General features: G+C 39.1%; 1 protein-coding gene across 1 annotated transcript; it reads left to right on the top strand.

The window, feature by feature from the left end:
* The first annotated feature begins 617 nt into the window (after positions 1-617).
* On the top strand, positions 618-17432 carry igf1 (insulin-like growth factor 1). Its single transcript, XM_067426876.1, has 5 exons — positions 618-897; positions 2053-2212; positions 11328-11509; positions 11753-11788; positions 13540-17432. Exons 1-5 carry the CDS (start codon positions 844-846, stop codon positions 13597-13599), a joined length of 492 nt encoding a protein of 163 aa, XP_067282977.1. The 5' UTR covers positions 618-843; the 3' UTR covers positions 13600-17432.

Raw genomic sequence — 17432 nt, 5'->3', positions numbered from 1 at the left:
TTAATGAAGAAATCGATTATGTATATCAGTTTATGGGAAATTGCATAAACTGACTGAGTTTTTTCACTGTGATATCTATCTGAGATCGATGGATATGAAGGAGCGATTTTCAATCAAATAAAATACTAGTTATAAGCTAGTCAGAGTTTTGGAAAAGAAATGGTGTTTGTCTGAAGGACATCAGTAGAGTTGAGGTGCTTGACTATCAGACTCAAATGGGACATTACCACTTTTAGATTTAGATTTGATAAAATATAGTAAATAACAAGAACTTTAAGTTTTAAAATATTTTTGCTAATGAGTAGGCTAGTAATTGAGAAATTCCTTTAAAAAAAGTTTGTCTCTTTAAATGTATAGCATAATGCATACACTGACATGTATGATGAAAAAGACACGCCTGGGAGTGTCTCTAAATTCAACTTCTGTCCCTTTCTAAAAACTCACCACTTTCTCTTACTCTCCTCTTCGTTTTCATTCTGCAATGCAATCTTTTCTGTTCTGTTAGTAAGTCCTAGAAAGATCCAAATTCAAGCCTATTCTAAGAAACAGATGACGTTATTTGACAGGGTGCCCAAAATCCTTAATGAGTAACTTAGCAAGAGGAGAAGGCAAATGCTGCCCCAGCTGTTTCCTGTTGAAAATGTCTCTGTAATGTAGATAAATGTGAGGGATTTTCTCTCCAAATCCGTCTCCCGTTCGCTAAATCTCACTTCTCCACAACGAGCCTGCGCAATGGAACAAAGTCGGAATATTGAGATGTGACATTGCCCGCATCTCATCCTCTTTCTCGCTTTTTAATGACTTCAAACAAGTTCATTTTTGCTGGGCTTTTGCTGGAGACCCATGGGGATGTCTAGCGGTCATTTCTTCCAGGGGCATTGGTGTGATGCCTTTAAGGTAACTTAACCTATTTCCTTTGAAAGCAAATAGGCAGCTTAGACTAACCATTATTGATTTCTCAATGAAGCAATAGCCTATAATACAGATCATATATATAGACTGAATTACAATTTTCACTCAATTTTAAACATGCATGATAAATGATCAATCTGCATCTTTACGTAATTTGCATGGCATTCGACTGCGCATGCAAAAAAGTATTTCACATTAAAGATCTGACAGCTGTATTATGGCAAACTTTTGAGACTTACAACAGATTGCATGATGCGTATGCGTCATATCATGATGCACCAGGGAGTTAATTTACGCAGTGCACAAGTCACCAACTTGTATATCACGACCCTTAAAAGTAAATATTGCTGAGTCGACAAGAATAAGGGCTTGGGCATAGGGTTTTGCAGCACACTTGTGCGTTGTGTGGTTGCGCGTTATATTCTCTTTATTATGCAAAGCGCTTCCTCTTTGGGTTTGGCGGCTTTGCAGCTTTCCAGTTCCACCTATGCATGTTCCAAATGCATGCTTTACAAAAGCGCTCTTCTTTTAGCGGACACTGCTCAAGCAGCAGTATCCTATTGGCACGGGCGAGAACTATGCGCTTCAAAGCGCGCGCTGGAGACATTTCCGCGCGCATTTGTGGAGAAGTGCCTCGAAATAACGCGCTCTGTTTTAGAGATTGTGTGCGGACAGAGGTAGGACATTGACTTGTAAAGCCACCACAGAAACGGAGTTATATATCTGGTTGGGAGACGCAGTTCAGTAAAAAGCAAGCGCGCAAAAGTACCCTAGATGTATGGACAGGTGCATTGATCAGCTCAACTTTTGTTTGCATTGAATCGTGTCTTTCTTTTTCTTTTTTGGGGGGCAATTCGTATGTGCAGTGAATGGATGATGCTTTTAGTATATCCAAGCACCTGTCTAAGCAGGATATTTGATATGCAACAGCAGATTTTAGAAACATGAATGATAGTAACCTTTGTGCAGATGTATAGATAGATAGGCGAAAAGAAAGAATACGAGGAATGAAGAAATCAAGGAATTCAATAAAATAAGAACAACAAAGAAATAAAAGGCTAATAAAATGCACATTAACCTCAATTATGTTTCAGTGCATAGATCTAATGTATTTCTGTTTCCCCTGTCTCTGGGATGCAGTGTACCATGCGCTGTCTCTCGTGCACCCACACCCTCTCACTGGTGCTGTGCGTCCTCGCGTTGACTCCCGCGACACTGGAGGCTGGGCCGGAGACGCTGTGCGGGGCGGAGCTTGTAGACACGCTGCAGTTTGTGTGTGGAGACCGGGGATTTTATTTCAGTAAGTGCACATTTTATTTATTCATCAACTGCTGCTCTTTCTCTTCCTCTCTCTCTCTCTTCCTCTCTTACTCTTTCTCCATGCACTAATGCGCCACTCATAAATAAGAAAATGTCTTGCTGTCCAATTTTCCAAAATTTTTCCTCCTTTCTGCTTATATGGATCCACTCTCAGAAAAAAGGTACCTGGTGCGGTACCATAAGGTACAAAAGTAAAAAGGTACATCTTTGTACCTTACTCACCCCTAAATGGTACATATTAGTAGCTTAAAATGTACATATCAGTACTTTAAGAGTGGGTATTAGTAGCTTAAAGGTACATAGTAGTACCTTTTCAGTTTTGTAACTTAGGGTACCGCACCAGTGACAGCAATGTACCTTTTGGATAGAAAGTTTGCAGCACTCTAAATGTACACTACATGTCAATATGTTTGCTTAATTAATCAGTGCATGTTATTCTAAATCTAAATGTTTATAAGCTTTTATTAAAATATAGGCTATTAACTGTAAATATATTGCTCCAACTCTAAAATGACAACATTATAAATCCCTCACGTTTCAAACATTCCCATCATCCGCATAGATGCAACCCGGTATGTAACATCCACTTTTCACGATCCATTAAATTCTCAAAGGAAAAGATATATGATTAAATATCCTTGTTCACTCTGAAATATGCCATTATGTCGAATGTAATGTGAATGCTTCACGTTAGATTGCTGTAAGGTGAGCAGTTGCAATTCCAAAAGAGGCAGCTGAAAGAAATCCTCTGACTGATGCTCGTGTATTACATTTAAAGAAGATCAGCCAGATGCTTTGCCCCCAAAATGAGGTTGCTGGAATTTTTGGCGGACACGAATAGGGAGGGCAAATAAATGTAGTGCACATATTATTTCCAGCTGAGTATGGTGGACTACCCAAAGAAAACCATTTTGAATCCTAGACTTAAATCTCTTTTTTTTCCACAACCCATGAGAGTTGCTGAGTCTTGAGTTGTCCCATTCAGCAGCAGGCAGACAGAGTTCTTGATGGGTCTTGCTTTACACTAATCATGCAATTATACATTTAATCTGTATTATTTATTTGTTTTATTTTAATTTATTTGTTTGATAGTGATCTATTCCGATTCCTATAAGTTTGTTTTGTGCTATAGCTTTAAAGGTATTTTCACCCCATTTAAAGGTGCACTGTGTCAATTTTAGCAGCATCTAGCGATTAGGTCCACTGCTCACCCCTCTCTTTCGAAGCACATAGAGAAGCTACGGTGGACAACACAGGACAAAGATGTCGTCGTCTGTGAGCTGAGGATAGCTAGCACTCTGTAGAGCAGCTTGTCCGTTTAGGGCTACTGTAGAAATATTGGTGGCGCAAAATGGTGACTTTACTATAAGGGGACCCGCGGTGTATGGAGATGGCTCATTCTAAGGTTATAAAAGCAAAATGTTTCATTTTGTAAGGTCTTTATACACCACTGAAAACATAGTTATATACATAACTATGTTTATTGCATTTCTGTCAATACATACTCATAAATATTACACACTGCACCTTTAAATTCATTCAAAACCCATGTTTAATGTTTGGTCACACTTTAGAATAGAGTTCAGTCTCACTATTAACTACAACTTTTGCCGCAATAAACTCCTAATTACTGTTCATTGTTATGTAGTAGGATTAGAGATGTAGAATAAGTCCATGCAGAATAAGGCATTAATATGTGCTTTATAAGTAGGCTACTAATGAACAGCCAATCTCCTAGTAATATGTATGCTAATAGCAACTAGATAACAGAGTGTTGGACCCTAAACTAAAGTGTTACCTAATTTTTTAAAAAGCGATTTGTATGTCAAGCTAAATTAGTTATTAACAGAAAATCTCATCTTCGGGCTAATCAAGATATGATACGCGGGAGAACTTTCCTAGCCATCCTTCCCATGTTTATTCAAGGGTGAATCAACATCATGGACCAATGTTGAATTACTGTGAATTTTGTTTAGACTTTTCCAAATCAACTGAACATTGCTATTGTGTTGATTTATATGCATTTTGTTAACCTTTTTACAACATTTAGCATCAAACATAATTTCAACATTGACAATTTTTTTAAATAATGTGTAATGCTACATAGTTGTCGACATCTACTTCAACCACATTTTAATGTTGAAGGTCAGTCACATGCCGGGCTGAGTTTTTTAGTTTTTGCATACCATTAAACAACATGGCATACGCAGAACAACATGACACAAGAACTTTCATTTTTGAGCGTACTCTTTAAGGTCAGTTAGCGTGAAAGCTCAAAATGGATAAGTATTTTGCAATGTCCACTCAGCAGTAACTAGATCAGAAAATGTTTCTTATTTTAGACATTTCCTGTTGTCCTGAAAAATCAATTGCCCTGTCTATGATATTTGAGCTGACCAAATGAGACCAGTTACATCACTGTGTGCAGCTATGCTGTGTTAAAGTTTTCCACATACATCGCTATCTGTTTGAATTACCCGATGAGATATTTACGATGTGCAAATGGGTCGAGGAAGTATGAGAGTCTCAGGGCACCGATGATAACGTATGAAGTGATTATTTTGACAAGTGGACAGAACCCACTGATTCTAAGGAGACACATTTTATTCACTTAAAGCAAAGCAAGATTGAACTTTAAGTTAGAGTTGACATTTTAAGTTTCCAGTCAACAACATTTGAGCTTTTAGTGGTCACAAAGGAGCTGGCTGGATGGATCGCTCATGGTTGTCAATGGCCATGTGTTTGTTTTGTCAGTACAGAGCCCAAAATAAATATGCTTATGCTAATCTGAACTTTCCGTGAAATTATTGCATCAGCGTGACAGATTCGATGAAGAGCAAATAGACGATTTTATACAGATCATTTGACTTTGACCTAGTAGTATAAAACTTAAAGAAATTTCTTGTGCACTCCAACTTTTTAACTCTTGTTATACTGGATATCATTATTAATATTATTAAAGTTACTTTTAATGGACTGGCATCAAACACATAAACCTATAAACAAACCGGTTTCAGTGAAAACGTGTATTTTATTGAAACAAAATGCGGTCTTTTGAAGACACCGAAAAGAGGAAGACGCAAGAAGATGAAACTGACAGTGTAGTCAGTTTTTCCAACTGTTAGCCTGACCTAGAAATGTCTTTGAAATGCCTCAGCAGCAGTCTCATCCCAGATTGTCTTTGGTTCTAAGGGGTTATTGGAGAGGAGCGGGACTCCGGAAAGAATCAGACAGAGCTGGGGCAAATCATCCTGCTTATTACAATGGGCACTTCGTGGCCAGGAGTGTTTGTGCTGACATAAAGCTGCCCTTTCCCTCCATGGTCATTCAACTGTGTAGTCTCTTGGCGTCTGCCAACAACCTGAGCGTGTACCTCATGATGCATTCCTGAGACACAAACACACCAGGAACGTGGAAAGTTTTGGCTCAGTTTATGCTGTAAAATCACAATTTGTCCAGAAGTGGGTGCACGTCTCCTCTTACTCATTTGCAAGAATCTCTCCAATGATCTGGCAAGTGAATCTCTGCTGAAAGTTGCCTCATTCAAAGTTATGTGTAGGAGTTATACAGCATTCAAGTCATTTTGGGAGGGTCCTACTTACGAATTATGACCTATTGTGCGTTCAAGTGATTTTGGTTGGAGTAAAATACACAGTAGGGCTTTTCACACTGCACTTAACCCCAGGTTATCATCTCTTATCTCTGCATTTACCGTAAAAGAAAGCAATCTGGAGCAGGGTTAGCACCGCTTTTGCAGTTTGAACTCTGCATTGCAGTGCCAAACTCGTACAGTGTGAAACAATGCAGTGTTGTTAGAATGTTACACAACTAAATGCTTAGCACCAACAACCAATCACATGCCTTATATTCACCTGCTTTGGGGAAGTCACGGAAACACTGCGCAATGTATACAAATGCGACAAGTGGAGTAAAGCAGAGACCATGTCATTCTTACATTTATAGTTAGAAAAGTTCACGCAGAAAAAAACTTGATATTACTGTCAGTAAGGAGTGTGAAATATGAAGCAAGATAACCAAGGAATCTGTTTACCCGGGGTTTAGAATGGCTCAGGGTTACCTATTTTAAGTTTAAAGCTACACTGTGTAATATTGTCCCCCATCTGGCGGTAAAAAGGTATATGACCATCCAGGGAATAATAGTTTCTGTTCCTCTCAATTCTGATTTCGTTTTAACTCCTGCGGTGGCCCATTTAGTCCAAGATTAACATGGCAATCCCCCTCTTCACATTCGAAACGGTGCCACCGAGTGTTAAAACAAGAAAGGCGAAGCTTGAATTTACGGGTATGTCCCTCTTTGGCTAATGTACTTTCAAGATGGAGGGGCAACATGGCGACCGGCATTTGAACCCCTCACCCGTATGTATTTTCAATGTCATATTATAAACTTACGAGAATACTTTATTACTTGAAAGAAGTAAATATACATTAATGAGCACATTTGTGAAAGAACTAAGTGTTTTTAACTAAGAATAAACTAAAAAAGTTACACAGTGTAGCTTTAAAAAGCCATTTTTTGTGATCAAAACCAACTCAGCTTAGAAAGTTGCAAACAATTCTGAACTTAAAAGATGTCCAACGCAGCCCTGACATCTAGACTTGGCAAAATGTGTGTTTTAATAGAAATCTAACCATAGCCCAAAAATAAACTAGCCATCTAGAACAGGAACATGTCAAAGAAATGAAACCAAAACAACTTGTAGTCACTTTGCGAACATGATGGAATATCATACATCTCGCAAGTTATTTAGGCAAAAACGACATGCTACCAAATTCAAGGTTATTGTGGCTAGAAGTGGGTTACTCATAGCCAGACTATATCGGGTCTATAGTTAACTGAGTTGGTGAAATGATGGCTATTGCTTGCTGGGAACATTAGGCATTTAAGCATAATATTAAGCATTGCTAATCAATCAGTGATGAAAGATTGCAGGTGACCATTCAGTAGCAAAGTTTTCAAAACAGAATGGAACATCACTGATATGACTACCGTTGAGTTTTCTTGGTCTGGTTTCATTATATTTGAAGCAGCTGGAGAGAAGAACCCATCAACAGCACACAGTCAGGCTTGGCTCTTGTCCTAGAGCAGCAGCGGATTATAAAGGATTACAGGATGATCAAGATGCCCCCTGCCCCCTCCTGTCCCGTTGTTCTACTGGCCACGAACGCGCTGCAGAGGGCACTGGCTATTCTAGGTCCAGCACTTTTTTGGATGAGGTGGTTTTTTTTTAACCACAAGGCCCAATATTCAAGCTTTGGCTGTGTTTGATTTACAAGACACAAACAAAGGACTTTTCACCAAAGCTAAGCATCCTATACATATGCTAACCCGTAACCCTTTTTTTGTTCAGGTCATTTATACTCGGAGAGGATTTTCTTTCACATGAGTACAAATATGAGGAGAAACAAAGGCCACATTCCCTTAATCGTTAATCGCAATGATTAAAAACAAAGAATATAGTTTGCCCAAAAGATGTTGACATTAACAGCAATACATTCCTTGGCGGTTGAAAACCTTTAAACAGTTCATATTCAATCCTTAATACCTGCAAGAGCTAGCATCTCTTTGTATAGTAAACAGTGGCAAAAAGAGCCAGGAGAAAAAAAAATTGGAAGGAAACTACTTGCTATAAACTCTTTGTGGTGCCATTGATAAAGAGGTAGTTTCCAGGACTATAGCAGCTTTCATAGTCTCCAGTGAACAGTAAACTTCCTGACACTATGCAGGCAGCATATGGCAGCAGCTCCAAGAACTCCCTGTTCTTCAATAACCGTAGCATAGCTATAAAAAGTCTGCTTCTTTCCAGCGGTGTTCCTCATTGGAATGTCCTGATGCGCCTGCTTAGTTGGAAGCAAAGGTGTCTACCCAGAAGTGTGGGAACACAAACATGTGTGCTGTGAAACAATGAAACAGACGGCATATTGATCTTAATCACCCTAACAGAGATGTGTTTTGCACAGGTCTCACAGCTCTCTCACAATGTTGTGAATAGGTTGATAGTTTTACTGGGGGAGGGGATAGAAGACTGTCAGCTGAGCCGATAGATAATCTATCCAACAATGCTACAATCTTCAATAAATCCATGACCTAATCTGTGGACAATGTATGTGGACAATGAAAAACACAAAAGACTCTTACTAATCTGCTCATCATACTGATAAAAAGAACAGAACATGAAAACAGGCTTGCAGATCATAGCTGATCTAACAATAATACCTTATTTTAGGATTACAACTTTGACCTCTTAAAATTAAGCATTTCAAATCTCTGAAAACCGATTACACTGCATTACAAGAGCTGCTTTTGTTGTTTATTGCACCTGTTAGACCGCCACTCAATGGATTTCATGAAGGGTCATATGAACTATTGTGAGGAAAACAGCAGATGTTAATTTTAGGAGGATTTTCTTTAGAAAATGACTAGAAGAAAACAATTTGACCAGTTTGAGATTATTTAGTGTGTGTGTGTGTGTGTGTGTGTGTGTGTGTGTGTGTGTGTGTGTGTGTGTGTGTGAAATATCAGGACACAAATGTGTATAATGACATGGATATGACATAGGTATTACAAGGAGAGCGTGAAATATGAGGACATTACCCATGTTCCCATTTTTCAAAATGTTTAAAAATCATACACATGAGTTTTTTTTGTTTTGGAGAAAGTAAAAATGCTTTAAAAATGTTTCCTGTGATGGGTAGGTTTAAGGGAAGGGGCATTGTAGGGGGATAGAACATACGGTTTGCATGGTATAAAAACCATTATGCCTATGGAATGTCCCCACATTTCACAAAAACAAACGTACGTGTGTGTGTGTCTTGTTTTATATGGCACTCACAAATATAAATGTAATATTAAGTTCAAGATGTCAATGATAACGAACAATAGGAGACTTAGGTGTGTTGCTTACAAGTCAAAAGCCTGGGTGTTCAAAAATAATCTGGACATTATACAGGCACAAAACACAAAAAAGGACACTGTTTCAATGCAGAAACATGATGGCCATCAAGTGTCCAATTGAGTGTGCAAACAATTTAAGTATACTGTAACAGCGCCCCCTAATCTCCCCAAAGTGTTCCACACCCAAGAGTCATGCAGTCTGCAGGGATGCATGTTTGTCAGAATTAGAGCACCTCTCTTTCCAAAACAACACTGTCAGAGTGCAGCAAGTGCAAAGCAGAAGTTAATGCATTTTGTCAGCACTGGCAGTCCTGCAAGCCAAGAGCTATTAACTCTGAAAGGGAAAGGCATTTCCTTCTTGTAAATGCCATATTAAATTATTATTATTATTTCATTTGGTAGCAGGGAAAAGCCTATCAGAGCTATATTGCCCTATGTAAGTGGTGACTTGTAAATGGAGAGTGGGATCTTGTATTAAGGCCACCGTGATTTGGCGACAGGGTGAAGAAAAATGTCTAAGTCAATGCTAACAATTATCCGTTGATTGGGATCGGACAACCCAAAACCCAAATTCTTCACATGTAAGTAGCCCAACCTCATAATGTTTAGGAGGACAATATATAATAGTGCATTGATCTTATTTGCAGCGCACAAAATGTACACCCATGAGGAAGTTTTATTTCACATGGGTAATTATCACCTTACGCAGCAACATTAACAAGCACACGGGTAGGTTCATGGTTCATCCTGGTCTTCTACGAACATCGTTATTCTCACGAGTTGTGCTGAGCGGGGAATTTTTCTCCTTAGGTTAATTTGACCCCACAAGGACCGAACTTGGCCTCCCAAACCAGTGGGCTTGTTTAAAGATATCAGGTTTGAAACTGCAAAACGTGATATCCTAAACATTTGGGGCAGTGTGACCTCCATTTAACTATAGGAGGCTTGCCAAGAAGGGTCCACTTTGTGCAAAGTGATACCCTGTAAATTTCACGCTGAAGAAATTCATGTCATTAACACGTCCATATATCTGAAGAGTCACAGCTACGGTCTGGCTGCTACACTGAGCTATTATAGCACTCATGACCGGGCTCTTAGCCACAGGTTACTACCGAAAGTTTTAGAGATTTAGCATTTCGGAGCATGACCTTGCGGGCCGTAGTTGTTCCTCATGAGCTAATGCCATGCCAAGAATAAAATAGATAAAGGGCTTCAACTCCATGTTGACAGGGTTTATTTAGCATACCTTAGATAGGACAGAATTTGAGCTCGCCATTAAGCGCAGGTCCTCCCTCGCAGGAAAGATTTACAGGAGTGCTTTTGCTTTCCGTATGTGTATCAGATGTTCTCGCTATACAGAACGCTATTTATTAAAGGGGCTCTTCAGTGCTGGGAAGATGAATCTGTATTTAAACTGGGTCATTAATGTAGTAGAAATGTGAAATTATTTTTTTAATTTGGTGCTTTCTAGACTGAGAAAATACAGAAAATGTATTTTTTGTCTCATGGGGATGAAAGACTACAATTCCCAGAATGCTTCGCTGCCCTGTGAGGCCACTCCCAAAGCCACCGCTACTGAATCACTGTGACTGGATCCCTTTCCCTTTCCCACTGCAACCGCGTTCATTTTCATAAAATCAGCTCAGTTAGAGAGCAGAAACTACAATTAAAAACTAAACGTGTGTGTTCAATATGTGATTTAGCCACTGAGGGAGTTTCACACAGCACAAACACTGCAGGAGTCAATTTACATACATTCCTATTGAGCTGGGGTAAGAGGTCTCATGATGAGAGCTGAGGTAAACGTGACGGCACTCCACTCGCGGCATAGATTCACAGCGCGTGTTCAGTCTGGCGCGTTTTCAGTTCATGGCTTTGGAAGCTTAACTTTCATAGGAATTAATTAGAGAAGTTAAAATGCTTACATTGCTCTGCCGGCCACACCGTGTCCTTGAATGCCTGAGGCTGCGAGCTGAGTGCTGTAAGTGCGATCTCCCATACCCCATGTACGAGTTGAAAACATGTGGAAATGGCTCCCTCTGCTGACTGTAGTCTTTAGCCTCTGGCCAAAAATTCCTCAGGTAACGGGGGGGGGGGGGGGGGGGGGGGGGGGGGGGCGCATACAAAGCCATATGCTAATCGCTGAAGTAACCCTTTCATTTTATTCCTGTGCCTCCAACAGGCAAACCAACAGGATATGGGCCTAGTTCGAGGCGGTCGCACAACCGCGGCATTGTGGACGAATGCTGCTTTCAGAGCTGCGAACTGCGGCGCCTCGAGATGTACTGTGCACCCGTGAAAACTGGCAAAACTCCGCGATCCCTACGAGCGCAACGGCACACAGACATCACCAGGACAGCAAAGGTGTGCAACCACACTGATGATGTCACAAGTGACCCTCTGCTAAGCTCCGCCCACTTGGTTATTGTAATTTGTACCATTATTGTAACATTTTTTTAAGGTGGGGGCAAAATTGTATTTGATACAATCTTACATTTCTTGGGATAAATATGAGCAATTTATGAATGTATTCAATGCTGATGCAACATTAGTTGACTAATTTGGTTTATATTAGTTAATCATTGTACTGATTGTGTTCACCTGCAGAAACCTCTATCTGGACATAGCCACTCTTCCTGTAAGGTAAGTCTTCCCTCAGTCTTAGAGCGAACTATAATTAACAGTGCTGCGCATGTGCATTACAGTGAATTATAACAACATTAAAGGGTTAGTTCACCCAAAAAATGAAGATAATGTCATTAATGACTCACCCTAATGTCATTCCACACCCGTAAGACCTCCGTTCATCTTCAGAGCACAGTTTAAGATATTTTAGATTTAGTCCGAGAGCGTATGCAAGTGTATGCAAACTATACTGTCCATGTCCAGAAAGGGAATAAAAACATCATCAAAGTAGTCCATATGTGACATCAGTCAGTTAGTTAGAATCTCTTGAAGCATCGAAAATACATTTTAGTCCAAAAATAGCAAAACCTACGACTTTATTCAGCATTGTCTTCTCTTCCAAGTTTGTTTTCAAACCTCAAATTAAGATTCAAATGATCATGAATCAGCGGACTGATTCATGATTCGGATTGCCAATGTCACGTGATTTCAGCAGTTTAACACACGATCCAAATCATGAACCAATCCGCTGATTCATTACCATCACTCTGGGTTCTGGGTTCCAAAATTCCGAGCCCGGAGCCCTCCCCTGGACAGCACGCCAAATACGCATAATCTTTACCCTATTTAATTAGATGCAAGTGTGAATAAGTTAATTGAAAATACACAGGCCAGTGTGCTGAAGCAGGTTGGAAATAAACTTTGCAGGACAGTGAAGCAGGGTTGAAGACCTCTGCAATAGTGTTGAGTGAAAAATAGACCAAAATGTAAGTTATTCTTTGCTGATAATCTTGACATCCACTTTAAATATTACGCAAAGGAAATGACGATGTCCAAACTAATTATTTTGTTTCACATATTAATCAAATTCAGTCTTTCTGCAAGACATCATCCAGTTCAAGTTCAACTCATTGACTCAATGATACAGTTGTAGTTATCCAGCTTTTACCATCTCACTGGCAGGAACGTTAAGTGACTAATGACTTAACCTTTGCTAGTATATGGTTTCAAAAGACTTTTTGAAGCCGCTTTTATGATGCTTTTTCTGTTTGAAGCGTGAGAGTTTCAGTCCCAATTTATTGCAATTTCTTTACATGGAAAAGAGCAACCGATGCATTCTTAAAAATGTCTCTTTTTTTGTGGTCCACTCAAGAAAGATGTCTTGAAACGGATGTTTAAATGATGACAGAATTAGTATTTTTTTGATGCGCTGTGCCTTTACGTCATCTCAGAACAGAGCGAATAATGCCGGTACGTACATTGTGCTGCGATACATCTTCCTTCACCCCCACTGCCCAAATGTGGGCCATCCTTTTAAGTGCTCTCAGTCGTCCTCTCGAAAAAGAAAACCATTAGCAAGTGAACTGCCTAAGTGGTTTTTGTGGTAGACCTGCATACGCTCTCCGCAGACATATTTCTGCACCCATACGTCATGCGCTGGAAGCCGAATCTAAGGTCACCTTAGATGTCTGCACGCTGAGTCGAGAGTCTGGCCCCCTCACGCCGGCCTTTCTCCTCCACTTCCTGCATGCGGTTTCATTCCCAGCTTAGCTTTCGTGAATTACACGTATTAATCTTTCTGCAGTGAAACCTTTGATGTGTTGCTTTGACAGTAGATTTCGGCATTATGAAATAACACTCCATTCACCAAACAGCTGTGTTGTTATGGGCAGCGACAGCCGTTCTGCTCTCCTTGGTTCGGCTTTCTGCTTTACTTCTCATCATCTGAACCGACATTTACTGCCTTTCTCTTTCTTTCTTTTTTTCAGGAGGTTCATCAGAAGAACTCAAGCCGAGGAAACACAGGGGGCAGAAACTATCGCATGTAGAGGACAGCGGGGGGAACGGCTGAGAGAGACCAGCGAAACTGTTGGACAGTGGAAAAAAGGGGATGAAAGAAAGACTGGTCTTCCAGGGATGTGATCCACTGTAAAAGAAAAAAAAGAAAAAAGAAAAAAAGAGAGATACTGGATGTTTAAGCCCCATGATCAGACAAACAAACTTAGTGAAGAAAATCTGATGAATTCCATGCACTGCACCATTTCATACTGGGGGAAAATATTAAATTAGCTGCTATAAAGAGTCAAATGATAACTGTTTATCCTCCTTGTGTGAAAGGCTGCATGTAATGGATGCCGAAAGCTTTTTATAGTAGCAAAAAAAAATGTCAGAGCCCAAATATTGGCCCTACTCTAGTTCGCAGCACCAATTTATGGTCCATATTCCACTGAATTCTGATGGATGGCCACTGTAACAGAGGTAATAGCTGACTATTGGTGCCCCACACACATTGAATTACTTATAATTCGTATCACAAATTTGGATCTAGTGGAAGAAAGTTGCAATATTTTATCTCAAAAACAAATTTTGCAGGCAAATGTGCTGCCTTTATGCACAACGTTACTGCCAAGAGAGGAGTTCGCAGTGAGATCACGGACAAGAAGTGTTGACAAGAAAGGCTGTCTAGACAGTTTATACCAGATGGGACCCTTGCGAAACTGAACTACGGCTGCACAGAAAGATGACGTTTAAAATACAAATCAATCTTTTCTTATTTGATTCATTGCGCAAGTCCAGATCGCGGGAGATTATACAAAAGACTTATGCAGATGTGCTCCAAAGAACACATTTAGGATTGATGGAACATGACGTACATCCTGCAAAACACCTTTTGTGTGTTTTTTTAATTTTTATTGTGTGCGAGCGATCTTTGCTTCTTTTAAAAAAAAAATGTAACTGCATGGTTTACCTTCTTCAGAAAATGGGAGGTGAAAGCCATTCACTCGAACAGTTATCCGCATGCATTTACACCAGTGTATCAGCACACACAGGAAAGACAGAGGGAAGACAACAGAAACCACAACAGAAACAGAAAGAAAATTACTAGCAATTGTATGGCGTAAACGTCAATAAGAACATAATCTGGTTCGGCAACTACTTTTTATCCAACAGGAAGTTGCAGATTTGCATTTTTATAGTGAAAGACTGGTGACATGAGCCGGACTGCAACTCACTAGCTGTATTACAGGGATATTTCACCCCCAAAATAAAATTCTGTCATTATTTATACTCATTTTACTTTGCCTTCTCATGGGTTAACTTCCAATGTAACTTCCAAAATTCCAATTTGCTTTTTACTGCTCGTATAAAATAAAAAGGCAATTGCAACTTATTCGCGCAATACGACTTTATGGCCCACAATGTGACCGTTTCTCATTTTAAAATTTCTTACAATTAACTTTAATAGGCATGTATAAAGGTAAAAATGATTAGTGAACAATTACATGGGTTCCTGCATTTTACACTTAAAAATAAAATACAGGAATTGTGTTTTATCACGTTTGTTTTGTCCTTTTGGAGCTTTATAGAGTGCACCCGTCGGGTTCCAGAAGTAAAAACTCTTTAAAGACTGTGAGCTATGAGGCTGTTAATCGATAGCATTTGCTTCTCTTGAAGTCGTTGGCCTGCATTATTTCAACTTAGTTTTAAAATAATCATGCCTAACAGCTGAATTTGTGGTGAAAAGGATAAGCCATGATGCTGTACAGAAAACTCTACCAATCAGAGAGCCCAAAGAAGTAAAACACGCAAAAAGATCTCTTTAAACCTTTAACAGACACTCGCTACATATTTAAAAATATATGGATATTTAGCAGTACACTTCAAAAATATATATGCTGTTCGCAATGCTTCGTGGGATTGTGGTTCTTTCCCTCACTAAAACCCTTAAGTATTTTTACTTTTACTTTTGTATTTGTACTTTGTATTTTTGTCCCATTTTCAAATACTCTTTTTGTTTCTAAGTTTGTAATGTTATTATGATCCACCTTGTTGCTGGTTTGCTTGGTTCATGGCTTATAATGCTTAAAAAAAGACTTTAATGAAATGAAATTAATGGAAAAAATACTTCTGGAACCAACGCCACTAAAAAAAGTGGATGGGACCTGTTGCACTCTATAGACATGGTCACTGTCATTATAAAGAAAATGTTCTCCTTCTGAAAAAGAAACAACAAACAGGTTGCCGATGACCGTATACAAATGACAGAATTTGTGTTTTTGAGTGAACTATCAACACACCACTTTAAGTGACTGTCAGAGGGGTCTCTTCAAGGCGCTTTCCTCTTTCCTGAACCCATCGGATCATGTCATCCCACACTGTTTACTCTGTATCTATATTCAACCTATATTAACCTTTGCATTCTCTAACCATAATCGTATGTGATGGCATCATATAGCGGAACCATATAAAAGATCAACCCACTGTATAATGGTGCTATTTTGTAGTTTGTTACTTGCAGGGGTTGGCTGAAAACATAGGTGAAGGCTTGAGAAGCTCAATGTTGGAAGTCTTCGCTTTTGCACAGCCTTGTGGCCACCATTGTTATAATATTCTTTTATTTTTAAGCTATTTCAATAAGGTAACAGTGTAAGCGAGCGAAAGTATTTTTGTGAGAGCTGTGAATGCATGGGAGAAAAAAAGGTGGCCCGAGATGGTTAATTGCCGTTTTTTGTTTTCGCTACATTTTTTTTAAATTATTCATATTTTTGAAACAATAATGTCCCTATGCCAAATAACTTGACAGAGTACTGTGAACTGCAAATCTCCAACATTACCAAGATTCCGACCATCACAATGTAGCTTTTCATGCACACGACATTCATTTTGACATCTTGGCACTGAGTCTACAACTCAAGTAATTGTAACTGGCAAGGAAATGGGGCGAGACAGTCTTCAGTGTAATACAGAGATGAGAAAGACTCTCTCCCCTTGAGTAATAATAGAGTTACAGTACAGTTCTAGCAACAGTGTAATTTGGCTAACACTGTGCAAGTCTATTCAGGACCGTTGGTTTTCTTCTCACCTGCCTGTGTTTTTACTTATTGATATGTCTAGGGAAGCTAATAGGGACATTTCACAAAAAAATTTAATTACACCAGTGCAAATAACAAAAGGTATTTATGTTTTACATAACAGCACATTAGCCATCCGAAGATAAATCATCTACAGTATAAACAAGATGGATGCCATTTTCAAAAAGGCAACTATCCATTTTTTGACAACCTACATTTGTGTCTTAAAGTATTTGTTTGTAAAAGTGTGCATTTCTTCTCAGTTAGCATTACGAAACAATAAAACTATGTAGAGTCATATGCAATAGCCACCCAGAATATCTATGTAATGTGCACAAGTTATCTGATTGTAATAAACCTCCAGCAAAAGGTCCTCACAAAATACCAAAGATTTGGTTTGTTGGTTATAGCTTTGTAGCTAATATCATGGGCAGCACTAAAGATACTTTAATTTTCAATTAGACATATTAAGGAACATATTGTTACAGAAATAGTATGGTTATTTTGAAGTGGTTCTGTTTCCTTTTAAATTGAATGTAGGATTTAAGATCGCTGCGGAGATGTGTGGCACTATACTTGTGTTTGATAGTTTTCATCAGGACATGTCTACAGAAATCCAGAGACAGAAACGACATGGAATGACAAATAATAGAGGATTCTGGGCATTGATCATTAAAGCATTTTTTTTTTTTTTTTTTGATTGATTGATTGTGAGGCTTTCATTACTGGTGCTCAATTGCTTTCTGTACGAAATATGAAAATACTGACAGATTGTTCACCATTCCTGCTGAATAAACCACTTGTCAATA

Source organism: Pseudorasbora parva, chromosome 20 (genome assembly GCF_024679245.1).
Source record: "Pseudorasbora parva isolate DD20220531a chromosome 20, ASM2467924v1, whole genome shotgun sequence".
NCBI lineage: Eukaryota > Metazoa > Chordata > Actinopteri > Cypriniformes > Gobionidae > Pseudorasbora > Pseudorasbora parva.
The sequence above is the reverse complement of the archived record's forward strand: the minus strand, read 5'-3'. Positions and strand labels throughout refer to the sequence as shown.

What these genes read in the sequence shown, in the direction of transcription:
- igf1 (XM_067426876.1), top strand. Translation starts at nt 844, where the DNA reads ATGGGGATGTCTAGCGGTCATTTCTTCCAGGGGCATTGGTGTGATGCC. An exon ending in AGACCGGGGATTTTATTTCA is followed by an intron (nt 2,213 to 11,327) that starts GTAAGTGCACAT and finishes TGCCTCCAACAG; the next exon opens with GCAAACCAACAGGATATGGG. An exon ending in ACATCACCAGGACAGCAAAG is followed by an intron (nt 11,510 to 11,752) that starts GTGTGCAACCAC and finishes GTTCACCTGCAG; the next exon opens with AAACCTCTATCTGGACATAG.